The 27,809-nt window shown below is 50.2% G+C and overlaps 1 protein-coding gene across 4 annotated transcripts in view; it reads right to left on the minus strand.

Moving 5' to 3' along the window:
• Positions 1 to 27,809, minus strand: part of HDLBP (high density lipoprotein binding protein) — a 90,139-nt gene that overhangs the window by 4,378 nt on the left and 57,952 nt on the right. For all 4 annotated transcript variants that reach the window (XM_021924455.2, XM_021924456.2, XM_021924457.2 and 1 more), the window contains exons 6-24: positions 25,017 to 25,223; positions 24,601 to 24,816; positions 23,795 to 24,001; positions 23,472 to 23,579; positions 22,040 to 22,144; positions 21,606 to 21,684; positions 18,803 to 18,942; positions 17,222 to 17,326; positions 16,981 to 17,094; positions 16,054 to 16,140; positions 15,751 to 15,882; positions 11,606 to 11,824; positions 9,043 to 9,264; positions 8,662 to 8,880; positions 7,711 to 7,849; positions 5,148 to 5,302; positions 4,110 to 4,214; positions 3,747 to 3,881; positions 2,492 to 2,635 (exon numbers count right to left, since the gene is read on the minus strand). In XM_021924455.2, coding sequence (XP_021780147.1) covers positions 2,492 to 2,635; positions 3,747 to 3,881; positions 4,110 to 4,214; positions 5,148 to 5,302; positions 7,711 to 7,849; positions 8,662 to 8,880; positions 9,043 to 9,264; positions 11,606 to 11,824; positions 15,751 to 15,882; positions 16,054 to 16,140; positions 16,981 to 17,094; positions 17,222 to 17,326; positions 18,803 to 18,942; positions 21,606 to 21,684; positions 22,040 to 22,144; positions 23,472 to 23,579; positions 23,795 to 24,001; positions 24,601 to 24,816; positions 25,017 to 25,223 — 2,838 coding nt within the window. The remainder of the gene's footprint in view (positions 1 to 2,491; positions 2,636 to 3,746; positions 3,882 to 4,109; positions 4,215 to 5,147; positions 5,303 to 7,710; positions 7,850 to 8,661; positions 8,881 to 9,042; positions 9,265 to 11,605; positions 11,825 to 15,750; positions 15,883 to 16,053; positions 16,141 to 16,980; positions 17,095 to 17,221; positions 17,327 to 18,802; positions 18,943 to 21,605; positions 21,685 to 22,039; positions 22,145 to 23,471; positions 23,580 to 23,794; positions 24,002 to 24,600; positions 24,817 to 25,016; positions 25,224 to 27,809) is intronic.

Below are 27,809 nucleotides of genomic sequence, written 5' to 3' on the forward strand. Positions count from 1 at the left end.
CTGCTGCTTTGCCCACGTGGGCCACAGTCTGGAGGCATCTTTGTGCTGGAGGCCGGCTGGCTGGCATTCCACAGCGAGCCCTCCCTCCCTCAGAGCTCCCGCCGGCTCAGGCCTGCCGTGGGCCATACAAATGGACAGGAGATACCACCAGACTTGGGATGGCAGACGAGCAGACCAAGCAGACAGTTCAGGGCATAGAGGAAATGTGGTAACAAAACACCTGTAACCCACAATCGGTGAAAACACCACGTCTACAACACGGAAGCACCACCACACAACAGGACTAGAGGACAGGGACAAATGCCTGGGAAGGAGACGAGCAGAAAGATCCAACCTAGGCCGGGCGCGGTGGCTCACGCCTGTAATCCCAGCACTTTGGGAGGCCGAGACGGGCCGATCACAAGGTCAGGAGATCGAGACCATCCTGGCTAACACGGTGAAACCCCCATCTCTACTAAAAATACAAAAAATTAGCCGGGCGAGGTGGCGGGCACCTGTGGTCCCAGCTACACGGGAGGCTGAGGCAGGAGAATGGCGTGAACCCAAGAGGCAGAGGTTGCAGTGAACCGAGACTGCGCCCCTGCACTCCAGCGTGGGCGACAAAGCCCCCAACCTAGAGACAACAGAGCAGCAGCCCAAGAAGGTTCTGTCCAGAGTGAAGCAAACGCCAGAGCGGGAGGCAGCAGCCCCAGCCGCACGTGGCCCAGCAGAGCCGACAGCCTCAGGCACCACCTGCGTGCTGCCAGGCACAGAACCTCACCAACAGAAGCACAGCTCACAGGAAAAAGCTGCCCTGAAGAAATGACGGCTCCACCCCACTTGGCTCATGGTGTATTAGATAGAATAGTCTAACTGCTAAATAATGACTTTTGTTTTAAAAGATGGAGTCTCACTCTGTCGCCCAGGCTGGAGCACAATGGCGTGATCTCAGCTTACTGCAACCTCCACCTCCTGGGTTCAAGCTACTCTTTTGTCTCAGCCTCCCAAGTAGCTGGGATTACAGGCGCACGCCACCGCCCCTGGCTAATTTTTGTATTTTTAGGAGAGACAGGCTTTCGCCATGCTGGTCAGGTTGGCCTTGAACTCCTGACCTCAGGTGATCCACCCGCCTCAGCCTCCAAGAGTGCTGGGATTACCGGTGTGAGCCACTGCACCTCACCTATAATGACTTAAAATTGGTAATTATATAGAATAGTAGAGGGAAATAAAGGGCAATAAGGGTGAGAGATTTAAAAGAGTTGAACTCCTGGGCTGGGAGTGGTGGCTCACAGCTGTAGTCCCAGCTACTTGGGAGGTTGCAGCACGAGAATCACTTCAACCTGGGAGGTGGTTACAGTGAGCCGAGATTGTGCCACTACACTCCAGCCGGGCGACAGAACAAGACTCTTTCTCTCAAAAAAAAAAAAAAAAGAGCTAAACTCTCAAGATCAGGATTAGAAATTTAAAAATGTACTTGGAGAGAGAAGGATGTGGGAGCCGGAGGAGGCAGGGTGCAGGTGGGCCCTCCTGGCCTGGCTGGGGTGTGTGTGACTCAAAGATCCAAAAGGAAACAAGAAGCTGGGGAGAAAGAAGGGGAAGGTGAAGCCACGGAAAACCCTGGGCAGCATGCCCACAGTGGGAGCGAGGCGGGGAGGGGCTTTGCCGCCAGAGGCAGTGGGAGCGAGGCGGGGAGGGGCTTTGCCGCCAGAGGCAGTGGGAGCGAGGCGGGGAGGGGCTTTGCTGCCAGAGGCAGTGGGAGCGAGGCGGGGAGGGGCTTTGCTGCCAGAGGGTCTGCTGACTGTTTCTGGTCGCCAGCACAACCGTGGTCACCAAGGCTTGCTAGTCTCCCACTGTGGGCAAAGCTGTGCTGGACACGTCTAGGAAGCAGACACCCTGGCAGGATGCCAGGAAAGACCAAGCCTGGGAAGGCCATGTGTGTGCAAGAGGGAGCCAGACACACATGGGGGTGTTGGGTGGGGCTGCCCTGCATGCCAGGTGGCAGAGCCCAGAGAGGGGATGAGGCTGCCTTTCATTTTGTTCTGAGCGAGGCAGGAGGCCATGAGAGCCAGTGGCAGGGGGGTGGCACTGCAATTTGGAGGAAGTAACAAGAAGAGTTTGCTAAGGACCATCCGGCAAGCACAACGGTGTTTACAGATGGGGCTGCAGAGAAACATCCACCTGAGCCCCCGAGCCCCTGAGAGCCTCAGAGAAGCCCGGAGCTACACCTGGAGGTACCACTGATCAAGGACCCAGCTGGAGCTCCTGCTCATTTTCCGGAAGGCGACACAGGAGAAAAGGCCCCAGGCCCCAGATGATACATGGTGCCAGAGACCGCACCTATCCGGCAAGTGCCAAGACATAGCCCAAACCTCAAGCCAGAATCAGGTCCTCAGAGACTCGCCACTCTCAACTTGGCCCTTGAACCCCCATCTAGGCACATCTGGTTACTGCTCCCAAGTCACGACAAAGGTCAACAAGTGCTTCTGCCCCAGACGCGCTCCGAGGCTCTCACCTGGTTCCCATCGTCCTTATCAGGAAACTGGATGTTCACGTCATGCTCCAGCCGGATCTGGGTAATCACTGCCCCCTTTCTCCCAATAATCTTGGGATGGTATTTGGGGTCTACAGTGACACTCAGCTTAAAACTCCTTAAAGCCTACAAATGAAAGGAGCAAGAATGAGGCAAAGAACACAGAGCTTTTTGGTCTTAAGCTGACCCACCGTGACCCCATGCCCCCCTTCTACCCCGGTCACAGGACAGCAGAGATGCCGCAGTGTTCTGTAACCCATGGTCCGGAATGGTCTGCCGCTTCTCGGGTCCGACCCCTGCCACCTTCCACTGTCTGCTAATGGCGAGAACCAGGGAACTTGGCTGCTCCACAAGGAGGTCTATAAATCCTTCAAAAGAGGGCTTGCGGCCCCTTGCGAGGATCGTACTCGGGAACTGACAGAGCGGGCAGTGTGATGAGCTTGGGGCCCTACCCTCCTCGTTTGTCAAACAGGGGTCTGATGGATATGCATAGAAGTGCTCTGGATCTTTTTAGGGCTGGGGCAGAGGCAGACCAAGAAGAGGGGCAGCCACAGCCCCTGAACACCCAGGCCCAAAGGCTACAGGTATGACTGGGCTGCAGGACAGAACCCGGAGTCCGCGCAGGGGTACACTGAGACCGTGTGAGGTTCACGAGCTCCACCCCATTCACCAGACTCGATGTGCTGACGGGAGAGGTGGAAAGCCAACCCCTCAGCAAGCCACCACCCACCGGGCACAGCTGGCTCCAAGTTTCCAGAACCCGCGCTCCGGTCTGCAGCGCTGCTCCACTCACACAATCCTCCAACATCAGCCCTGCCAGAGGCTGGGGGGTTTCATCCCTGCTTACCAGGAAGTCACTCGCCCTTTGACCACCCTGTGCTAGAGGTCAGTGGGGGTCCCCTGACGCTCGTCCTCACTACATGGGGGTCTCTCGCAACCCGGACCTTTCCTGTAGGTCTGAGGTACCTTCTGATTTGGTTGTAAGAGGAACTGCAAATTTACACAGAAGTCCAACTTTGTCACTTTTATATGAAAAAGAGAAAGGTTCCATGCTCTTAGCTAGTTCCACAGCAAGACCTCTGGATGCTGACTGCATCCTGGCACTGCCTGCGTCTCACCTCCAGCCACCCAGATGTAACTGGGATTCTGGGATCTCGAAGAACTCCCCTAGATTCTGACATGTGCCCAGAGCTCAGCACCATGGCTCCAGGCAGCGCCCTGGCCACCTCCTGCTCACCCGGTCCTCCTGCTCGGCCTGTAGCTCCTTCACACGCTCCAGCAGTCCAGCCTTGGCCCGGTCCAGATTTGCAGCAAGGCCCGTGATGGCGATGATGTCAGACTGCAGCTCAGGTGCTGGGACATGTATGTTCACCTACGTGAAGAGGGGCTGACTTGATGTTTGGGACCCCAGAGAACAGGAGGAGTCCATTGGCACTGGGACCCAGGAGTGAGAGGGAAGCCCACCCGCCATGAAGGAAGCCAGTGCTCAATCCGAGCAGGAGGAGGCAGAGTCAACAAGAAGCTGAGGACGGACACTGGCACTCAGGAGAGGATGTGACAGGCCGCTCCTGTGACACGGCCTCCCGGGAAAGGGGTCTACCTCAAACTCGTCCATCATCTTGCGGATCCCACTTCCTTTCTGCCCGATAACGTAACGGTGAAGGTCAAAGGGCACCTCTACTTCGATGGTGACGGGGACCAATGCCTGCATGGAGGATGGTCACGGTTAGGCCATGGGAGCTGGGAGATGAGTGACCTTGTAAGCTCAGCAACGGGGCTCCATGAAACACAAAGCAAACAGCCCTCTGACAACAGCAATGTACCCCACCTGACATGCCTCCAGGGCCTTGAACTCAAAAGAATGGGAAAAGATTTGCATTAGGATAACGCTGACAGACAAAACTTCCAGACCCTTCACTGAAGCCTGCCCTCCTGAATTACAGCAGCCCCTTCAGGCCCACGTAGGAAGAGAGGCCCTGACTGCTGGCACATCCTTGGGGTCAGGATGACTTTGACCGACACCCAAGAGGTGTCACGAGGGACCCTCGGACCGCTGCTCACCTTCCCTGCCCTGTCTCCCCCACCGCCCTTCGCCTCCAGAACCTACTCTTTCTTGCCACAGCATTTACCATCACTTGCCACAGGATATATCTGTGTTGACTGCTTGTCTCTCCCCTGCAATGTGAGAACTATTTTTGTGCTGTGGCAGCGCAGCACTGAGAGCAGCATCCAATGTGCAGGTGGCACTCAACACTGACTGCACACAAGGTGAGCTAGGCCTGAGGATCCCCACTCACATGGGGGGAGACACTGCAACTGGAGGTCACATTCAAACCCCTGCAACTGAGACCCTTCCACAGCCCCCACACCCACCACGGGCCTGAGAGGCCGGATCCCCAGCTGTCCCAGAAAGCGGCTGTAGAACCCGGAGGCCTGGTGAAGGGAAGTGGCCTCCCCAAACTCTGTGTCCAGCTGAGGAGCACAGCCAGACAGCCCGTGCGCACATGGTAGGAGCAAGATGGGTAGCTCCACTGCCACTGCCACTGGGCAACCGTCCATCCCATCCAGGCCACGCCTCTCCCCAGGTGCCTGCTGACTGGGCCTAGGCGGGGGTGCAGGAGGGCACACAGACACATACCTCCAGGGCTTCCTTGGCAGCCTCACACTTTTCTTTCCGGCCGGAGATGATAATGATGTCACACCTCCTTGGAGAGCCAGGGTCAGAATCTTTGGCCTCTCTCCCCTCCCCAGCTTCGTCCCCATTCTCCTGGACAACTGGCTCTGCACTGTGAACTAGAGAGAAAGGGGAAAGGGGACAGCTCACAGCGGCTGGAAGAGACCCCATGCCTTATTCAGATGCACACGTCTGTGAGGCACCTGCTGGGTGCTGGGTGGTAAAACGGAGGGGAGACCACTCCTGTCCTTCAAGAGGTCTTGGTCTGGGCAGGGAGAGCAGATAGGCCGTCCCCACAGCAGCCTCAAAGGGGGCTCCCAGACCTGGGGGGACACTGAAGGCTTTGCAGGCGGGCCGTGAGCTCTGTGTCTCCCTTATTCACCTTGAAAATGAAGCTAACAGCAACTACAGCAGAGCCTTCAGTGAGATCAGATGAGTTAATTCATGGGAGGAACACAGGGCAGGCCCACTGCACATGTGGGGCTTGACTGTGAGGCAGGGCTCATCAGGGAAGGTGGCTAGCATGCAGCCCCACCCGGGAGAGGCAGTGGGAAGCGGGTGAGAGGTCTAGGGGAGACAGAAAGGACAAGGCCAAGGTAAACCTGCGCCAGCTCCTTATGCCAGGAAGCGAGAGCCCCAGGAGTGAAGGGTGTGTGAACAGGACACAGAAGGCAGCTGGAGGGGCTCCCACAGACGACGCTGGGACACCAATGGGTACCAAAATAGACACCACAACAATAATTATCACTAAGACAGAACCCAGGTGTGTGATGTAAATAAACGAGCAGGAGGCCAGACAGACGCCCGCCTAAAATCAAGGGTGATCCCGGGGTGGGGGGAAGTAGGCATTTCTGAAGGAGAAAAACTGGCAAATTTGAATACTGATAACATGTTAGATACTACTGTTATATAATGTTAGATCTGATTCCGATAAATGTGCTAGAACCATGCAAGAGAATGTCCTTGTTCTAAGAAAATATCCACCATGAATAAAGGGACATGTCTAAAAATTACATTCAGAAAAAAAAGTGTGTAAAAGGGGAGAAGTTGAGAAAAGAAACTGGTGCCACAGGATGTGTCTACACTATTCTGTGAAACTCAAGTAGAGACTGATATCGCTGTTCTGTGACATGATCAGGACGTGTCTACACTATTCTGTGAAACTATCAGGACGTGTCTACGCTGTTCTGTGACATGATCAGGACGTGTCTACACTATTCTGTGAAACTCTATCAGGACGTGTCTGCGGCTGTTCTAATGACATGATCAGGGCGATGTCTACACTATTCTGTGAAATATCGGGGCGTAATACTACACTATTCTGTGAAACTCTATCAGGACGTGTCTACGCTGTTTCTGTGACACGATCAGGACGTGTCTACTATTCTGTGAAATTCTATCAAAATTAAAGTTTTAAATAACCACTGAAGTGTAAAACCTAGATGGAGTGCAGTATGAGTTTATTAGTTTCCTACTCAAAACAGCCTGTGTTCTCAGGAAAACAAAGGGGCTTGAATGGCTGTGTGTGACGTGCTTCCTGGATGCCCAGAGAGATGACGCTATGTGAACTCAGCAGGCTGCAGGGCCACCTGCCGCCCAAACAGCTCAGCCAAGCCTGACACACAGAGTGGAGAGCAGACCTTTTGTTTCACAAATGCAGAACAAGTGAGAGAGCGGCAACCCACCCACATCCCACAGGTCGCCTCCCCACCACCAGGTGCATGAGCAGAGCTGGGGGCAAGCAGGGTACCGAGAGCTGAATGCCCTCCTAGAGGAACTGCCAGCCACTTGGATGGTGCCCTCCGGCCAGCCAGAGGCAGCAGCTGCCTGCCTCACAGGGGACACCCCACAGTGAAGGGAGGTGTGGAGGAGGAAGCTCTCCAACCGGACTCATGCGATCCAAACGATATCATGAGAATCACTGGGACTGAACTCGGGGCACCCGAGGATAAGGCTGCACGCTCCTCATTGCCTTGGGACTCGCTACCTTGTGTGTTTCTAGGACATGTGAAGGTCACCTGGTCACTCTGTCAATAACTGACATAGTCCATCTTTTTTTTTTTTTTTTTGAGATGGAGTCTCGCTCTGTCGCCCAGGCTGGAGTGCAGTGGCCGGATCTCAGCTCACTACAAGCTCCGCCTCCTGGGTTCACGCCATTCTCTGGCCTCAGCCTCCCGAGTAGCTGGGATTACAGGCGCCCACCACCACGCCCAGCTAGTTTTTTGTATTCCTTAGTAGAGACGGGGTTTCACCGTGTTAGCCAGGATGGTCTCGATCTCCTGACCTCGTGATCCACCCGTCTCGGCCTCCCAAAGTGCTGGGATTACAGGCATGAGCCACCGCGCCCGGCCCATAGTCCATCTTTTAAAGGCCAGGGAGTGACCCTAAACCTCTGGAAGCCCCCAGAATACACAGATGGTTTTCCAGCAGAGACAGGAAAGAGCCTCACCAGTATGTGCGACAGCTCCGCCTCTCACGTGGGAGGCACCGCTATTAACAAGCAGAACAGGGCTAATGGGGGACCCACCTGGGTTCTCCTCTCTGTCTGGGAATTTAATTTGAACACTGAAATCCCGAGTAATCTGCTGGATTCTGGAACCTTTGGGGCCCATGACAGATCGATGGAATTTCTGGGGTATAGCACATTCTAGTGTCACCTGAGCTTCCTGGAGGGAGGTACACAAAGAAAAAAGAAAACAACAAAGATTAAATTCCTTAGGGCCAGTTTTACAGAACTCTTCACACCACCTTCCTCCCTGTCCTCTACAGCCACTTGGCACAGATGCTCCCCTTCTCCTGAGTCCAGGGCTCCAGGCGCAGGGAGGAGGGAAGGTAGCAGGACAGGTCTAAGGGGGTGGGCCTCCTCTGAAATGTGTCCCAGAAGGCCAGCTGCTGTCCCTGTGGGGTGGCCAATTCAGCCAAGGGAGTGGGACCTCCTGGGGGTAGCCTCTGACTCCATGAGGATGCAACGGACTTGATTATCAGAGAAAGGGCATCCAAGGCCCTGGCAGGTGAGTGACCTGGAGGGGACACTCTCTGAAGACTGCTTTAGAAAAAGACCACGTCTTCTCGTGACTTCCTGTGGATTCACGTGGATGCCCTCAAATCGATTTTCTTTCCTTCACAGAGGGGAGGAGTGAGCTGGCCCCTTACACAGACTGCATTTCCATTTTTTCTGACCCCTTACAGACTGCATTTTCTTTCTTTCTCTTGCTTTCTTCCCCCCCTCTTCTTCTTCTCTCTCTCTCTCTCTTTTTTTTTTTAAAGTGCTTCTCACAGGCAGAATTCTCACCAACTATCAGGAAGGAGGCCAGACAGGCTGAGGAAAGAAGAGCAAGCACCTGAAAGCCCCTTCTGAAGCCTTCTGGGGCCGTATGAGGGAGTCACCTGCCTGCAGGGTGGAGGGAACACTCATACATGGCTTTGGTGAGTGGCCACTGGGGGGTGAGAACCCGTCCTCGAGCACCCAAGTGCCTACCAGGTCCTCAATGATCTCCTGAATGCGTTTCTTGGCTGCCTCCACACAGTCCTTGGCGCCCTTGAGGGTGACTTTGTCGCTCTGTGTGCCAGAGCGTGGGAAGCTGACCATCACCCCGCCATACTCTTCAGCAATCTCCCGCAAGACCTGGCCTCTCCGGATGACAAAGTGGCGGTGGTGCTTGGGGTCCACCAGCATGGAGTCTTCCACCACATTATCCTGCAGTGTTAAGAAGAGATGGAAGATAAGCCACCCCACCACGGCCCCAGCAGAGTCGGCCGCCGAGGCCCGCTCCCCACCACAGCCCCAGCAGAGTCGGCTGCCGAGGCCCGCTCCCCACCACGGCCCCGGCAGAGTCGGCTGCCACGGCCCGCTCCCTACCAGGTTTTGGATCAAGGCCTCCAGCTCCTTCTGTGCCTCTCGAACGGCGTCCTCCTTTCCAATGATGGTGATTAGGTCCTGGTCCTTGTCCTCAGCCGCGGGGAAGATGACGCGTGCTCCCGTGCTGTCACGCACCTTGCGAATTTTGCCGCCCCCCTTGCCGATGAGGAATTTGTGGTATTCTGGCTTGGCACGGATGTCAACAGTGAAACTCTTGGTTTGCTGCAGAAACCAATCCCGCTCTGTTAGCCTGACACCACATGCCTGGACCACAGTGAGGAAGACAAGAGGGCCTGAAGGACAGCAAGGTCAGGCTCCCCTTACATTGTCACCAGTGTCCTGATGTTGCACCAATACCCCCAAAATGGGGCCAGCACACCTCACTGAATAAACAGATGAATACCCAGACAGACCGCACACATACTTCTCTTCCACAACAATCAGATGCTGGTGGTAATGAACACACAGGCTTAGAACCCTGGTCCTGCCACTGACAAGCACTGACCGAACTTCTCCAAGCCATTTTTGATCTGCACAGGGGGAGAAGGGAGCAGCGCGCTGCACGATGTGTTGGTAGAGTGCACGTCCTGGGGAGCATGGGGTGTGCCCAGCAGAGCAGGAAGCAAGCTGCCCAAGAGGCTTGCCCCGTGCTCCCACTTTTCTACCTGCTTCCAGACCAAGCGCGCACAAATCTGGGCCAGGCTTCCTCTCCTCCCACGAGTGCTACAGATCAGCCCCCACAAAACCAGCCACTCCCCAAGCTCAAGCTCAGAGGGACACAAGCCAACCAAGGCTATAAGTAGAGACCAGCCCTCAGAGGCTCATGTAGCACAACACCCTTGTGTGGCAACAAGAAATGAGGGTCCTCGAAAGGCCCTGGACACTGTACTTGTGGACACCAGTGCCTTCGGCAGACTCATGCAGGGGAACACAGAGAAGTGTGCTGCTTGCTCTACGTGACTCAGATCCACAAGGATAGCTCTTGCCTTTCTCTGGACCCAAGACCTGGACCGCAAGCAAGAATACCAAAGAAAAATGTGCTAGCATAAAAATATTAAATAACAACTTTGCTATCTTTTAAGGGCAGGTTTCACCAAATGCCACCTAGAGACTCTGCTACTTTTCAAAGACACCCACGAATAGCGCATTAGTCAAAAATCAGGCAATGAATTAGGCAAATCCAATCCAGCAATACGGTAAAAGACAAACCACCAAACCAAGTAGGGATTACCCAGAAATGCAAGGCTGGTTAAACATCAAGACAAAAAAAATCAATCTATACAATCTAACAACAACAACAACAAAAAAAAGACAAGAAATATGAGGCTCCAGATTAGAGAGAAACAACTCCACAGACCACGTGATTGTTACATATAAAATAAGAATCCACAGGCCGGGCGCGGTGGCTCAAGCCTGTAATCGCAGCACTTTGGGAGGCCGAGGCAGGCGGATCACGAGGTCAGGAGATCGAGACCATCCTGGCTAACACGGTGAAACCCCGTCTCTACTAAAAAAAATACAAAAAACTAGCTGGGTGAGGTGGCGGGCGCCTGTAGTCCCAGCTACTCGGGAGGCTGAGGCAGGAGAATGGCGGGAACCCGGGAGGCGGAGCTTGCAGTGAGCCGAGATCCGGCCACTGCACTCCAGCCTGGGCGGCAGAGTGAGACTTTGTCTCAAAAAAAAAAAAAAAAGAATCCACAAAAAAGTGACTGGCACTAACATGCATAAGCTTCATTTAGCAGTCTCATGAAAGTCCACATACAAAAATCACAAGCACTTCCACGTGCTAACAACTGGAAATGGAAAAAAAGTGCCATTTACAATAGCACTAAAAGAATGGCAGCAGTTAGATCTGCTAAGTCGAACATAAAAATGTGCAGGTTCTGTATGCTAAAAATTATAAAGCACCAATAAAGAATCACAGACCTAAAAAAAAAATGGAGAAATGACTGAGTCAAGACTGCCGAGCTGTCAGTCCTCACCAGCCTCATCTTTCGATTTAACACAACCCCAATCAAAGCATGAAAATGCTTTTTTCCTACAAACTGACAGGCTAATTCACCAAGGGATGTAGAGCAGCCAGTTGAGAGGGCTTATACTGTTGATTTCTAGACTTCCCATAAATCTGGTGTCACCAGAAGAGCCCGGAAACATATCCGCAGATGGGTTTTGACACAGGGACAACAGCAATTCAATGAGCAATCTTTAGAGGTGATAAAAATGAATTTTGATTATTGTGGTCACATGTCTGCATGTTAAGTAAAACTCAGCTATACCTGAAGAATGGTCAATTTTACTGTAAATCATACTTAAAAGACAAATGCACCCCAAAGCCAATAAGCCAAAGAGCACCGTTTACATATTGTATACATGAGCATCCGGACCTGGAAAGGCCCTTCAGTGACAGCAAAACCAAGAGGCATAACAAGTATATTACAGAGTTGTTTTCTGACCTGCCACAAAGGAAGGGCATTTAAGGCTTTCCACAGTGAGAAGAGAAGACAGAACACTGCAGTGAGAACCAGGCTTCCTGCCAAGAGTCACGCTCCCTCCGCATGCTCACCTTCTCCTCCGCCAGATGCAGGAGCTGCTTCTTGGCCTTCTCCACATCCGAGGAAGGGCCCCTGATAACAACGGTGTCGCTTCCTGAACCTTCCACGGGAAAGTGAATGTGGACCCCGCCGCACTCCTCCATGATGGAGCGGATCAGACGGCCCTTGGTGCCGATGAGGGAGTTGTGCAGCTTGGCAGGGATGGAGACCTCTACCTCGGCTATGTTGGCCTGAAACCAAACACACAACAGGAGGAGGAAGTCACTTTCTGTGGCAAAAAGGGCAGAGGAAAAGATAAACTATCATCTTTGGCGGTGATGAACACACAGGCTTAGAACCCTGGTGCTGCCACTTACAAGCACTGACCAAACTTCTCCAAGCCATTTTTCATCTGCACAGGGAGAGGAGGGAGCAACGAGCTGGATAATGTGTTGGCAGAGTGTACATCCTGGGGAGAGTGGGGTGCGCCCAGCAGAGCGGGCGCACTGGGAGATGTTTAACTCAACAGGACCCAGCGTCCTCATGGACGTGTGTTGGGTTGGAGGGCAGGAGCGTGGTAATTTCAGACCACACATAATGCTCTTCTTCAGTCAGCTCTCCGGCTCTGCCAGAGGTGGGTCCATATGCCTATGGATGAACTTTTCCTATTAAAACCAAAGGTTCTGCTTTCAGCCAAGATGCAATACCAAGGACTGGACTGAACTTACTGCCTAATGGTGATTTTCACAACCCTGGAGACAGGAACCAAGGTGAGCCCTACAAGTGCCCCAAGTTGCTGCTACAGTACAGAAAGGTGAGGAAACGGAACCATCCAAGATACCAAGAACAGGAGGTCAGAGCCCAAAGAGACTGGCATCGAGAACCTCCGAGATCTGGAGACCAGCCACTCACACATCGACACACGTGAGGAAATCACCTTGGGCCCGGGAAAGAATCCCCAGAATGATCACAGGAAACAGTGCCTGCAGCTCAGCGGGGCCTGGTCCAGAGCCGTCCTCAGCAGGTTCAACTTTCTGGGACGTGGAGTATAGTACCCAGAAGGATCTTACCTCAACAGTGGAAATATTTGGGCCTGAACTAAATACTGCTCTGATCCTCCCTAATAAAGCTTAAAAGCAAGTCCTAAAAGGAGCAGAATGTTTCAGAGTAACTTCACAAAGCCAAACAAATACGCAGAGGAATACAAAAACACCCTCATTAAGAAACACTAGAAATGCAAAGAATAGGGGGAAAGCCCACAACGAGGAAAAGAAAATAGAAAACCACCCAGAAATGACAGTGTTAGAATCAGCCAGCCAAGGACAGTAAAACAGGTATTTAACTGTATTGTCTATCGCCAAAAGCAGAAAGACTGAACATGAACATGTTAAGAAATGAAAATACAGAAGATATTAATTCAGACGGAACTTCTAGAGAAGAAAACATCTAAAATGAAAATTATATTAGATGAAATTAGGCAGATTAGAACACTGCGAAGAGTTAATGAATTTAAAGAAACTCATGGAGAAAACCGATATGGCCCCTCCCCCCGCTCGAATAAACAGAGCACAAGCAGAGGACAACTAAGACCCCGGTCACTAGACGCCCTGGCGGGGAGACAGCAAGGGGCTAACAGAAAAAAATACTCTCAGTGACCAAATATTTTCCACATTTGATGAAATACTGAACACACATACTCAAGAAGCTTAATAAACACCAAGCTAAGAAACATGAAGAAAACTACACAAAGACACATCCTAACTTGCTCAGAGACGGTGGTAAAATCCTAAAACCAGCCAGAGGGAGAAGGTTTGTCGTGGACGGAGGAACAAGCCCGGGGAGGTCAGCTTTCTCATCAGGAACAACAGGAGACAGCACTGAAGCCAAGTCTTGACAGGAAAAACCTGCCAACCTAGAAACCTTTATGCAGCAGAAACATTTTTTCAAAAGTGAAGAAAAAAAATACTTTCAGACATACAAAAAGTGAAGGAATTCATTATCAGATACACACTACAAGAGATGTTAAGTGGTATCTTTCAGACAGAAGGAGAATGAAGACAAGGATCACACCAAGAAATGAAGAGCTCTAGAAATGGCGACTGTGTGGATAATACATACATTTTTTCATATTACTTAAACCTCTTTAAAAAATAATGTTTTTTTTAAAAGGTTAATAATGTAAATGGTAGACTGAAAGCCAACCATATAAAATCATCACATCGTGGTGACTAAGCACATGGGGATGGTGGCAGTTATTGTTAATGGGTGTAGTTTCTGGGTAAGATGATGGGAAATGCTCTGAAAACGGACAGGGTGATGGTTGCACAACCTTGTGAATGTACTCAGTTGAATTAACCATTCAAAAAGGATTAAAATGATAAATTCTGCTATGTATATTTTACAACTGAGAAAAAAATTACAGTAAAAAAATTACAGTAAAAGCAATTTAACGTGTTAAAGATACGTAATAAATATAAGTATGTGATATATAACATACATATAATCACAAATGTAATTAAATGCAAACATCATAACTTTTTTTTTTTTTTTTTGAGACAAGGTCTGGCTCTATGGTCCAGGCTGGAGTGCAGCAGTGCAATCTCAGCTCACTGCAACCTCCACCTCCCAGGCTCAAGCCATCCTCTCACCTCAACCTCCTGAGTAGCTGGGACTACAGGCATGCAGCACCATTACTGGCTAATTCTTTTTGTAGTTTTAGTAGTGACAGGGTTTTGCCCAGGTTGGTCTTCAACTTGTGAGCTCAAGTGATCTGCCCACCTGAGCCTCTCAAAGTGCTGGGATTACAGGAGTGAGCCACCATGCCCGGCCACAAACATCATAATCTAAAAAGCAGAGATAGATTTAATGTAAAAAGCAAGCTGCCAAAAAGAAACCCACTTTAGTATCATATAAAGTAGGCTGGGTGCAGTGGCTCACACCTGTAATCCCAGCAGTTTGGAAGGCCAAGGCGAGAGGATCACTTGAGCTTAGGAGTTTGAGACTAGCCTGGACAACATAACAAGACCTCATCTCTACTAACTGCAAAAAAAAAAAAAATTTAGCCCGGTGCGGTAGCATGCGCCTGTGGTCCCAGCTACTTGGAAGGCTAAGGTGGGAGGACTGGTTGAGTCTGGGAAGCCAAGGCTGTAGTGAGACATGACTGCACCACCGCACTCCAGCCTGGACGACAGCAAGACCTCATCTCCAACAAAATTTTAAATATGGGGGTGGGGGGAAAGATAACACAGACTTTGGAGCCAAGCACACTACCAGGGAAAAGGCATCATTTTATAATGGCACAGATTACATATATTATGAAGGAGAGGTGACATCAGTATTGACAGCAAAAGGCTAATGCAGGACTATTCTAAAAAAACTTCATGTTAATAAATTTGACAACTTGGAGAAAATAGAAAACCCCTTGAAAGACACTAATTACCAAGTACACACAAAGAAACAGATGATCTATCCATACAGTGTAATATTACCCTGAAATAAAAAAGGACAAAGCAATGATATAGGTGACAACACACAAATGTCAAAACATCCTGCAAAGTGAAAGCAGACGGGCCCAATAGAGTAGATGTTATGGTTCCACTCACACACAAGTGTAGACAATCCAAAAGCATCTCCTGTGGCTGAAAGCAGACTGGGGGCTGCCTGGGGATAGAGAGGTGCGGGTGAGGGGACTGTGATTTTAAGGTGCAGCCAAGTGGGATGGAGGGAGACTGTAAAACCAAATGGCATGGGACATTTTTGGGGTGATGGTGGGGATGATTTCATGGATGTATACAGATGTCAAAACTATTAAATTGTACACTATAAATATGTACAATTTACTGCATATCATTTTTTTTTTAAAGGAAAGAAAATACCATAAATACCTTCAGATAAGATTTTCAGGTAACAAAAAGAAAATGTCTAATAACACAAGTGGCCATGTCAAACGTTACTGCTGCAGTCCAGGTAAGTAAGCGCCACGAGAGACAAAGGCAGAAAACTGCTGGCCAACTCAGCAGCAGCTTGGATTGAAAGCTGCAATGCGCTGCAGTCTTCCACATCTGCCACCTGAGTCCGTGCTGGCCCAATGACCCTGGCGTGACTCAACCCCAGGCTCAATCTTAGAGGCTGTTAGAGATTTTACTGGGGATCTCCATTAGAAAACATCTCCCATTACCAGGTCTTTCTGAATAGACAGAATCCTGCTCCGGGCAGCTTCGCAGTTGGCTCGCTTCCCTGTGATGATAATGGTCTCTGAATTGCTATTCTCTGCTGGAAGGTCGATCTTGGTGTTGCTTTCTTCACGAATCTACAGGAGAGAGATCACCATGAGAAGCTGACTAGAGCTCTCCCAGAGTTGAGACACAGTTGAGCACAGGGCTAGAAGTAAGCAAGAGTCCCTCCTAGTCTAAAACCAAAAGGGCGCAGGGCTACAAGGGACAGAGCAAGCAGCAGCAAGATGCAGGGGACAAGCTATCACCTTTTTAATGTTTGCGCCTCCTTTCCCAATGATGTTCTTGTGAAACTGTTTGAAGATCGGAACGGAAATTGAATAGCTATTTTCCACCTTAAAGACAAAAAACACAGCCCGATTCACTGCCTGTGCTAGAGAGTGAAATACAGTATCCCTTCTACCCCTAAGGGTAGCATGAACACAACAGGGCACTGGCATTTGCAAACAAACCTTCAGGGGTTTGTCATGAGACTAAGTAAAAGATCACTTGCCCAACAACTAACTTACCTTGCAAATTACAGTCAATCGACACAAGTCCACTTTTTGGCTAAGAGAGAGTTCATGCCCCATGCCAGGATCAGAGCTGGCTGAGGAAGAGGCTCAGAACACACATGGAGACAGCACAGACCCCTACACTCTGGGCAATTCTGCACTTGGCAGTGATGTGACAGCAGCTCACAGTGCTGGAGTCCCTCACCCTCGCCTCTCCCAGGGCAGCCATCAGGTAAGGTGAAGCCCACGGAAATACATGGCCACCTATGGCCTTCTCATCCACTACTCACTACACTTTCTAAACTTGTTCCCACTTCAGTTTTTGAGAAAGGTAATAAATCAGTATATGACTCATTTCACCTGTTATACCTCTCATCTTACTGGATGGGACAGTTTCTCTAGGTATCTGAAGACTCCTCAAGGAAACAAGGTAACTGGGCATGAGAAAAGCAAATCTCCCCACCTGAATTGCAGTCTTAACAATGGCTGCCAATCTAAACATCCAGGTATTAAGTGAGAAGCCGTCACCACTTTGTCCCAAGTCCCTGGATGGAAGCCCAGCCCAGTTCCTATGTGCTTTCTCCAGAGCAGGGGTCCTGTGGGGGTCAGGACTTCTGACAGGACACACGCCCCACCCACCACAGGTGCTGTCGTACAAGAAAGGATGTAAAACACCCCTACCAGATCTGCCACCATCTTCTGCATGTATTTTGTGCACTTTTCCACCTCATTCTTGGGTCCTCTGAGCTGGACAATGTCACTTTTTTGTGCTGGGTCTGGAAAGTTGATGATGACCTAGAACAAATCACGGGGAGACTAAGTTCAAGTATGAGGAAGGACATATATCCCAAATATCAAATATTCCTGAAGTGTGACTTGGACCACTCCTATAGAGTTACAGAATGTCTCTGGGAAACTGTACCTCTGGGAATTTGTCACGAATTTCACGGATCCGTTCACCCTTCTGCCCAATGATTGTGCGATGAAATCTCTGCTCAATGATTAGATCCTTGGTACGCTCATTTTCCTAAAAATACAATTAAAGTAGATGTCATTTATCACAAGCATGGTGAGCAACTCCCTGCTGACAGAAGGGGACACCAGGGAGCCCTGGGCGCAGTCCTTCACGGAGCAGGTGAGGTGGTCTCCAGATGGCACCTTGTAGCACCCCTGGGAGCAACCAGCCGTTAGAGTGCACAGCGCATGGTGAGTGCTCTCGCCAAGCATCGCCACACTCCGCAACACTGGCTGCGCGCCACTTTCCTCAACAAAGTCCAATTACACAACTCACTGTAGGACCCTTCAACCGAAAGTGCCATCATAACAGCGGCAATCACCAAAGCAGTTCAGCAAGCACTTCTGTTTTAACAGGTGCTACAGGGGAGGCCCAGCTCTTCCACTCGGAGGCCTGGCATTCTACACAGCAGTGAGTGACCCCTTCTGAAGAGAGGGTGGCTCGGACCACTTTCCTTGCGTGGCTAAGAATGTTCAGCACAGGGCACTGAACCCATATGGCTCTCAACTTCCTCAACAGGCCCCATTAAAATGTCAGAAGAATAAGCAGGGCTGGAATCCAGGGAAGAATACCATCAGCCTACCAAACGTTTCCGAGAATTCTGAGAGATTCTGGATCAGACGGCTATTGGCTGACAGAGAAATAAGGGCTCAGCAGTCAGGAAGGGCATAAAGCAGCCAGGACAACGGACCCGGGCTGGAGGCCAGGCTAAGAGGAGAACCTGGGATATGGGGGAATGAGCACCGGGAAGGCCACAAGCAGTGGGAGGCTGCATCACGCCCTGGACTGCAGCTCAGGGCTATAGAAGAGGTCTGCCAATTTGAGACTCCTCATGGGGGTACTGGGGAGAGGTGAACAAAGAAGCCCCTAAGCGAATGACAGGAACCCTGGTGCACGTTCCTCACACAGTCAGGCCAAAGGGCTGCTGCAGGCACTCACGCAGTCTTTGACCTCTCTGGATACTCAAAGACACCCAGAGACTTTCAAGTGTGGGCATCTGACTCACAGAAGCAAGGGTGCTCACAGCTGGCATAAGCATGCACGAAACGTTGGGGAGCCCAGAGCAGTGCAGTGCTTCTGCCAGGTGGTAGAGAGCAACAGCCCCCACTTCAGGTTTGCAGTGATCCTCGAGTTTGGCCTTACATGAGAACCACCTGGGATGCCTTTGAGAATCCAGAAATGTCTGTCACAATCTCTGGAGATGGTACCCAGGCATCTGGGAACCCAGGGTGTGGCCAAGGCCAAGACGCTGCCACACAGTCTCTGTGCCCTTCTAGCACAGCACACAGCCATGGAGGACAAGACGTGCAGGTGACCTGGGGAGGATAAAGGAAATGTGGCCCCAGGGAGTCAAATCCGGTTCCAGTGCAACGTGGGATTTGTTGACTTCCATTCTCCAAGGCCGCACACCACAACACGCTGCTCCTTAGAGGGAGCCAACAGACGCAAGGCCAGCGCCTTCCTAGAGGCCCCGGACATGGCACTTACCATGCGAGATGCAAGCTCCAGCAGCTCTCGCTTGGCCTGCTGCACACCCTGTGGGTCCCCCTCAATGCGGATCAAATTGCTCTTCTCACTGTCAGGAGGGATGCGCACGGACACCTTGTACTGGTCTTTGATTCTGTTTACTTAGGAACACAAAAGGAAACACATTTAGGACACAGACCAACAACATTCTGCCAGTGACTAACAACTAGGCAGGACGGGGCTAAAGTGCCACATAACCTTATCAGTGATTCCCATTCACCAAAAATGATGCTTAGCTTCCAAAACAAGAATCTCCCTTGTCTAGAATGGGGGCCAGTTATGATCTTGATCTGGATCACAAGGGTTCTGGAGGACAGGCTCTCAGCCTCGACCACAAGTTGGCAATGCCCCGAGACCTTCAAGTAACTGATGGTTGGGGCCACTCAGTCTGGGATTTAGCTCGTCTGGGGTATGGCTGGGGCTTCAGAATACTTAAAAGATTCCAGGTGTTTCTAATGTGCAGTAAGTCTGGGAACTACTATTCTCAAGTTAAAAAAATCACACACATTAACTCACTGATGCCTAAGAGCCTTGCGGGGACCGTGCTGCTGCCCAGAGACCCCATCTACTGTTGGCCCAGATTCGAACTGAGCACTTCACTATGTCTGCAAGACAAGTGCTGTTGCAAACCCTCCTGCTGTCAACCTCTCTGGATAGAACCCAGTACCCCCAAGTTAGAGTTCCAGGTCCCCCAAACTCTGGAGAAGCCGCATCATCAGGAAACAAGGCAGGAATCTTGCCCACTGTGCAGTAAAGGAAAGCCCAGCTCGCTGGCAGGACCACCAGGAGGACTTTTTGTGCATCCATCCCGAACACATGCACATGCAGAGGCAGCAGCGAGGCGATGCGCTGATGGAGGGTGACATGGACATACAGCTGTTCCAGGTGGAGCAACACAAGACCAGAGAAGCAGAGGACATGGGAGATGGGCAGCAGGTTTTTTTAGATTACGAAGGAAAACGAGAGTTAGGAACTGCATGAGAAGAAATCAGAACAGACGTGACTCACTAAGCTATATTCTGCAATTTCTCGGGGGCAGAAACTAGAAATTAATGTTAGAATTACACTACTGTACTTCCATATATGTGTGTTTTGAGACAAGGTCTTGCTCTGTCACCCAGGTTAAAATGCAGTGGCGTGGTATGATCACGGCTCACTGTAGCCTTGACTTCCTGGGCTCAAGTGATATTCCTGCCTCAGCCTCCTGAGTAGCTGGGACCACAGGCCTGGCTAAATTTTTCTTTTTTGCAGAGATGGGGTCTCACTATGTTGCCCAGGCTCATCTCTAACTCCTGGGCTCAGGTGATCCTCCTGCCTTGGTCTCCCAAAATGCTGGGATTACAGCCAAGAGCCACTGTGTCAGGCCTAAATAAACACTACGGTTAACCAAAACCAAAACAAAACATAAAAGCAAGTTTATGGTGTGTGCATGGTTCAAGCAGTGCGCAAAAATGTCACTTTGTGCCTGTAGACTCTCGTCCCTGTCACGTAAAATGACCACAAAACGTAATACTGACATCAGAGAGCTCACCATTGCACAGGCCACAGCACAGCTGACAAGCCTATGTTTACTCGTAACAAAAACGGATACACGGACATCAGTCATGAGATGCAGGTTAGTGTCCCACTCCCTGGGAAAGGCTCCTTCATCCACTGAACTATCCAGGAATGGAGGACATGTTTGCCTTCTCACCTTCCACCCCGCGCCTGGCCCGACTCACACTTTTAATACCAGCATCTCGGGAGGCCGAGGAGGGCAGATCACCTGAGCCCAGGAATTTGAGACCAGCCTGGCCAACACGGTGAAACCTCGTCTCTTCTAAAAATACAAAAATTGCCAGGTGCGGTGGCTCACGCCTGTAATCCCAGCACTTTGGGAGGCCCTGGTGGGCAGATCACGAGGTCAGGAGATCGAGACCATCCTGGCTAACACCGTGAAACCCCGCCTCTACAAAAAATACAAAAAAAAATTAGCCAGGCATGGTGGCGGGCGCCTGCAGTCCCAGCTACTCGGGAGGCTGAGGCAGGAGAATGGTGTGAATCCGGCAGGCGGAGCTTGCAGTGAACCGAGATGGCACCACTGCACTCCAGCCCAGGCAACAGAGCAAGACTCCGTCTCCAAACAAACAAATAAACAAACAAACAAAATTAGCTGCAAGTGGTGGTATGCGCCTGTAGTCCCAGCTACGCAGGAGGCTGAGGCAGGAGAATTGCTTGAGCCCGGGAGGCAGAGGTTGTAATGAGTTGAGATCACGCCACTGCACTCCAGCCTGGGTGACAGAGCGAGACCCTGTCTCAAAAAGAAAAAAAGTATCCCTCCCCATGTTGTTTTTACTTGGGCTCAAATCTAGACCTTTTTTACGCTTCAGTGAGTTCCAGATCAGCAGTTTCCATGTTCAGAAGGCATGAGTACTACAAACACTGATGTGAGGCTAACGTAGCAGGTCTGACTGAAATACAGAGGATGCTGCCCTTGGGCGTGCCTTCAACATGGCCCCTGTGGGTTACTTGCGGAGGGCTTAGATGGAGTTCCAAAAGTGACAATTCACCCACTGGCCAAACAGCTCTAATCCAACCACTGCACCAAGGGTCAAAGGAAAAGTGGCCTCTTCCCGCAGGCAGGAGAATGTAAAGTCTGAAACTCCCATTACAGGTAGCACTGGGCCTGGACTGTCTGCACAAACGTCCTAGTTCTCACACCTGACACCCCAACAAGGGTCTCAGGGCACACTGGCCCCACTGCAACAGACACAGCCTCACTCACTGTTGGCGCCGCTCTTCCCAATGAGGTGCCTGTGGAACTTGTGGTCGATGTTGATCTCCACGTAGTCCATCCGGTTAATCTGCAGGAGGCACAGAGGTCCATGGATGCGCCCAGGTACTTGATCAATGAGCTGAACCAACACCCGGCAGTCTCCACGGTTGCCTTTTCTGACCACTCAGCTGTCAGGAATTGTTGGAGACTGCCCCTGTGTCTCCCCTGAAAGACGCCTTCTTCAAAATAAAGTTTCCTCTCCCCACAATTCTTCCAGGACTTCAGCCAGCTTCCAGTCGTTTCAGAACTGGATACTCACCTCGCTAGGATGCCCTGGGTGCCTGTGCCCAGCCATGTGGGATGTCACCGAGAGACGACCACCCATGCCCGACTCAGAGCCTCCCTTGTCACCAGCACACACAACATTCCAAAGGGCACCTTACCAAATCTTTGACCATGCCTTCTATCTGTTCCTGGGCCACACTGACATCCTCTGTAGGGCCCTCCAAGGTGATCTTGTCTTCGCCCTCTGTGAACTCGATGTGAACCTACCACACCAAAACCACACAAAAAGAGACGGCTAAAACAGAACGGCCCAGCTGCAGCCCCTCAGCTCCCAGTGTGCAATTGCTGGTCCTCAGGGAGCCCACGGGTGCTCTCTTGGGAGTGGCTTCTGATCCCAAATTGCCTCATGTATATGTTAGGGAGGGAGGGACATATACACAGACATCAAGCGAAGTTGAAAGGCAGGGTTAGGGAGCCATAATCAGGAAACTCAACACTGTGGCCGAATAATCTTGCCTTTCACTGAGAACACGGTTTGCTCCACAGAAGCCACTAACATAAAGCATGCGAGATGCTCATGCATCATCTGAACTTTTACAAGGCCTGGTTCTCTTCAGTCGCATGAAGAATGAGACAGGGCACGGATGGAATTTTAAAACTAGTACAGCTGCACCAAGGTGGCAAAGTGACTTGCTCGACGTAGACGAGGCTGCCAGCTTTCCTGGTTTATTACCCTCCAGGTAAGGAGTTAAGGGAGGGAGACTGGTCCTTATATGAAGCTATAAGAAGGAAAAGGGGCTGGGCACAGTGACTCACACCCATAACCTCAACTTTTTGAGAGGCTGAGGCAGGAGGACTACTTGAGCCCAAGAGTTCGAGATCAGCCTGGGCAACACAGCAAGACCCTGCCTCCACAAAAACTAGCCTGGGATGGTGGTGCGCGCCTGTAGTGCCAGCTACTTGTGAAGCTGAGACGAGTGGATCACTTGAGCCATGAGTTCAAGGCTGCAGTGAGCTATGATCGTGCCACTGCACCCCAGCTTGGGTGACAGAGTGAGGCTTTGTCACTAAAAAGAAGGAATAAAATAAAAAAAATTTTATTTTTAAAAAGGACTGTAACATTAACTGGAAACAAATTTTAAACAAAACAGGAATTAAATATGATGGTTGGATTCTCTGGTATTTCTTTTTTGTTCATGTTTTCTGGATGCTACAATCTCCTTTGGTAAACTGAGAAAGCTTTAAATTCACTCTTCATACAATTTGATACAAGTTCTGCTCTTCAAACGATTATGAAGTTATTTCACCATAATTACTAAATGATATGTTTCCTAAGATACTTATGAAACCTAGTAACACACAATCCTCTCTGGTTAAAGACTAGAAGGATGGTACAGACATCTACAGACATTTATTCTGCTGTTCTTCAGCTAACATGGAAGTTGACCATGTCAAACAGGCCAGTTAATTCAGAAAAATACACCAGTTTTCAAGGGCATCCACAGTACAAAGGTCAACAAAGCAACGTCAGAAACAGAAAGACAGAAAACAAGACAAATTCAATACAACAGGTGAAAAACGCGTCCTTACCTTTGGCATCTGCTGAGTGATTTTGGCCAGGTTCTGCCCTTTCTTGCCAATGATGAAACGGTGAAGCCAGGAAGGGGCGGCGACAGAGGAGACGGTGAAGCTATTGGCCTAAGAAAACGGGAAAACAGCCATGGGTTTGCAGAGCTCAAGGTCACGTCACAGTGAAAGCCAGGCTGCTCATCTGGGGCTCAGAGATGCGCACTCCCCAAACCTGGGCACCTGCACTGTGTCCAGGCCCCAGGATTTACAAATCGAGAGCTCATCCACGAAGGCCCCGCGGACTCCACTCAAAGGAGACACATTTCATGCTCAGAGGCAGTTACCTTGGCATAGACTTCAGTCAACGCCTGACCTAACTTTTCAGGTTCGCCTCGAAGTATTACAGTCTCAGAGATGCTGTCTGAGGGCGGAATCTCAACGGAAACTCCAGTTCTCTCAAGGATCTCCTGCAATGAGTTGCCCTTGGGCCCGATGACATACTTGTGCTGGGATTTCTTCACTTCCACTGCAATGGTTGTAGTCTTCTTTTTCTAAATAAGAGCACCATAAGGGGCAGTCAAGGGGAAAGGTGTGGGAAGCGGGCAGGTGGGCACGGCCACTGCTGCAGAAAGCAAGCCAAAGTGGCCCAGACTACAGATGCTGATCCCAAGAAGTGAACAACAGTGATCAGGACTAGCCAATCCCCACCAACTTCACTGCTCAAGACTGGATCTTCCCTAGAATAGTCACCCGCCGGCTGATAACTTCGTCCTTGAACACTGCAAAACACCCAATCCTTTCCCTCAATTAAGGAACCCGTTTCAGATCTCAAAGTTCACTAAGCGGAGCTAACAGCTTAATCTAAGACGTGAACAAGTCTGGGTTGTGCGTCTGACCTGGGGCAGCCCAGCTGGCAGCATGTCAGCACAGCCAGAGGCCCAGGACGGCAAGGACAACCGGCCTGCAGATGCTCAACAGCAAGGGACGGGCGGGCACTGATCTCACACGGGCCACTCTAGTGTAGAGACAATAAGCATCTTCATCAAGGACAAAAAGATAAGGGGCTGAGCCAGGCCTTAACTGAATCTCCAGACCCAAATCCTAGTTTCTATTCCTGCCCATGGGGATTTGCCGCCTCTAAATCATGTACCTTCTCCTCATAAATCTTCTTGATGCGAGCCACGGCCTGAGCCAACTGCTCCTTCTCTCCAGTGAAGACAATCTCTGTCCGGTTCACGCTGGGTGGGGGGATGTTGATGCGTGTCCCTGTCTCTTGCATGATCTCGCCGACCAGTCTATTATACGGCCCAGCGATGAAGGGGTGGAATGCCTTTTCTACTTCTAGCCTCTCCACAGCACGTTTGTCCTGGAAAGGAAGGGATGACCTGATGAGAACAGGCCTCTGAAAACAAACTGGGGACAGACAGGGCTTCTCAGGGTTGGAGTCAAGCCCTCCACCCCCACCACCTTATGCCTTTACGTCCACACTGGACACAGCAACCCATGAGGGAGTGAGGTCTGCACAAGGAGGAAGGCAGGGGCACGAGGCACTCACGCAGGCCTCACCTGCTCGGCAGAGATGAGTAAGACTTCGTGGCGAGCTTTCTCGATGCCCTCTTTGGTGCCGGTGATCTTGATCTGATTGCTGGGGTCATCTGGGCGTGGGATCTGGATTTTGGTTGCAGTTTTTAGCTCCAAGTCTTGCAGTTTCTCTCCATTTTTGCCAATAACAAAGCGATGGTGTTCTTTGGGAATGGCAACAGTTGCTGAGGCCTACAGCAAGAAGAGAATCAAGGAAAACAAAAGTATATGTAGGATCTGAAGGAGCGTATTTTTCCAAGACATTCTGGCAGAAACACCATCTTTGCTTATTCTTGCCCACCAGCCCCAACCCATCCATTAGAACAGCGTGAGCTTACACATCACATGCTTGGGGAAGATTGCCCTGACTCCCAGCCTAGTGTAAGTTCAAGTGTATCCGCACTACTAAACATCCACTGGAATATACACCCACAAAGGGAGGCAACAGTTCACATCCACAGAAGCTGGACAGGAAGAAGCATGACTGCATATCCAGAAACCCTGAAAAAACTGCTGGGTTAAATTCTATTTATAGCAGGGAGAAAAGACTGAAATCCAGAAGTTAACAACATTAACTTCCACAAACAACAACTACTTGGAAGATGTAATGACAGAGATGCGTTTCTTTTTTTTTTGAGACGGAGTCTCGCTCTGTCACCAGGCTGGAGTGCAATGGCGTGATCTTAGCTCACTGTAACCTCCACCTCCCAGATTCAAGGGATTCTCCTGCCTCAGCCTCCCGAGTAGCTGGGACTACAGGCGTGTGCCACCACGCCCGGCTAATTTTTATATTTTTAGTAGAGACAAGGTTTCACCATGTTGGCCAGGATGGTCTCGAACTCCTGACCTCGTGATCCGCCCACTTCGGCCTCCCAAAGTGCTGGGATTGCAGGTGTGAGCCACTGCGCCTGGCCAAAAGATGTGTTTCTAATAGAAAAAAGGACAAAAGAAAAAAAGGACAGGAAGAAAGCTAGACATAAAGCGCAACACAAGGCGAAGTATGTGCATTAGAAACTAGAAAACACTCCTTAAAAGAGGTAAAAGAAGGTTTAAGTAGATGGCAGTTATCCCAATTAACTTTAAAATATTAATACAATTTCAAACAGCTGATTATAAAGGTTGTAACACAGAACAAACAAAAATAAACCAGAAAACCCTGAAAAAGAATAGTGCAGGGTGGAGGTGTTAACAGTGGTCCTAGACATTAAACATGAAACCATTATCATTAACATAGGAAATATCAGTCTATGGACAGACAGACCTGCTGGTCTGAACTGAAAACCCAGAAACAGACCTAAGTTAATATAAACACCTAGCACATGATAAAAGCAGCCACTCAAGCCCACTGGAGCAAAATGTCTTTTCAAGATGATGATGGCATGCCTGTAATCCCAGCACTGTGGGAGGCTGAGGTGAGAGGATTGTTTGAGCCTAGGAGTCCAAGATCAGCCTGGACGACATGGTGAGACCTCACTTCTACAAAAATTTTAAAAATCAGCTGGCCGAGGCCAGGCACGGTGGCTCACGCCTGTAATCCCAGCACTTTGGGAGGCTGAGGAGGGCGGATCATGAGGTCAGGAGATCAAGACCATCCTGGCTAACACAGTGAAACTCCGTCTCTACTAAAAATACAAAAATTAGTTGGGCGAGGTGGCAGATGCCTGTAGTCCCAGCTACTTGAGAGGCTGAGGCAGGACAATGGCGTGAACCCGGGAGGCGGAGCTTGCAGTAAGCCGAGATTGCGCCACTGCACTCCAGCCTGGATGACAGAGCGAGACTCTGTCTCAAAAAGAAAAAAAAATAGCTGGCCATGGTGACATGTGCCTGTGGTCCCAGCTACTGGGGTGGTGGAGGCAGGAGGACTGCCTAAGCCTAGGAGGTTGAGGCTCTGGTGAGCCGTGATCACGCCATGGCACTTCAGCTTATGTGGCAGGCTGAGACCCTGTGTTAAAACAAAACAAAACAAAAAAATAGTGCTGACAACTTGAAAGCCATATGGAAAAAGGTGAAACTTGATCAGTGCCTCAACCCTATTTGCGATAAATTCCAAATAGATCAGAAACTGAAATGTAAGAACACATTTACAAGCAGCAGAAGAAAATATAAACTTTCTTAGGACCTGACAGTGAAAAAACTTTCCTAACAATGACTCAAGATAACAAAAAATGCAAGTGGTCCTCATATATTGAAAAGGTGCTCAATCTTGCTCATCAGAAAAATGCAAATTAAAAGTATATTTGGTTGCCTCTCTCAGTGGCTAAAACCCAAGAATGTGATGAGCCTGGCTCCTGCATAGTGCTGATGAGACTGCAAAACACTAACTCCTAAGGAAGGAAATTGAGCATCAGATGGCCCAATTCCATATGCAGCCACCCTCTGACCCAGCCATCTCACTTCTAGGAATATATCCCAAGATACACTGGGTAAAATAGGAAATAGCATATGCACACGATTTTTACTGTAAAATAATTTGTAACAGCTAAAGTCTGGAAACTACCCAAATGCCCATCAGTAGGAGAGCCTGGGTAAATTACAGTATGCCCACAGAGTATTACACTTCTGAATAAAGAAATGAGAAAAATCACTACTTACTGATATGCAGACACCTCCAAACAATAATAAAAGAAAAAAAGCAAGGATAGAACAGGGCGTATGGCAAGCTGTATTTTGCTTCTGTTCTCAAATAACAAACAACAAAGCATAAACCAGGACCAGGAATGGCCGCCTACAGAGGTGGGTAGGGAGCAGGGTGAAGGTAACAGGCTAGGGAAATTTCTC

This window comes from Papio anubis, chromosome 10 (genome assembly GCF_008728515.1).
Source record: "Papio anubis isolate 15944 chromosome 10, Panubis1.0, whole genome shotgun sequence".
Classification (NCBI taxonomy): Eukaryota; Metazoa; Chordata; class Mammalia; order Primates; family Cercopithecidae; genus Papio; species Papio anubis.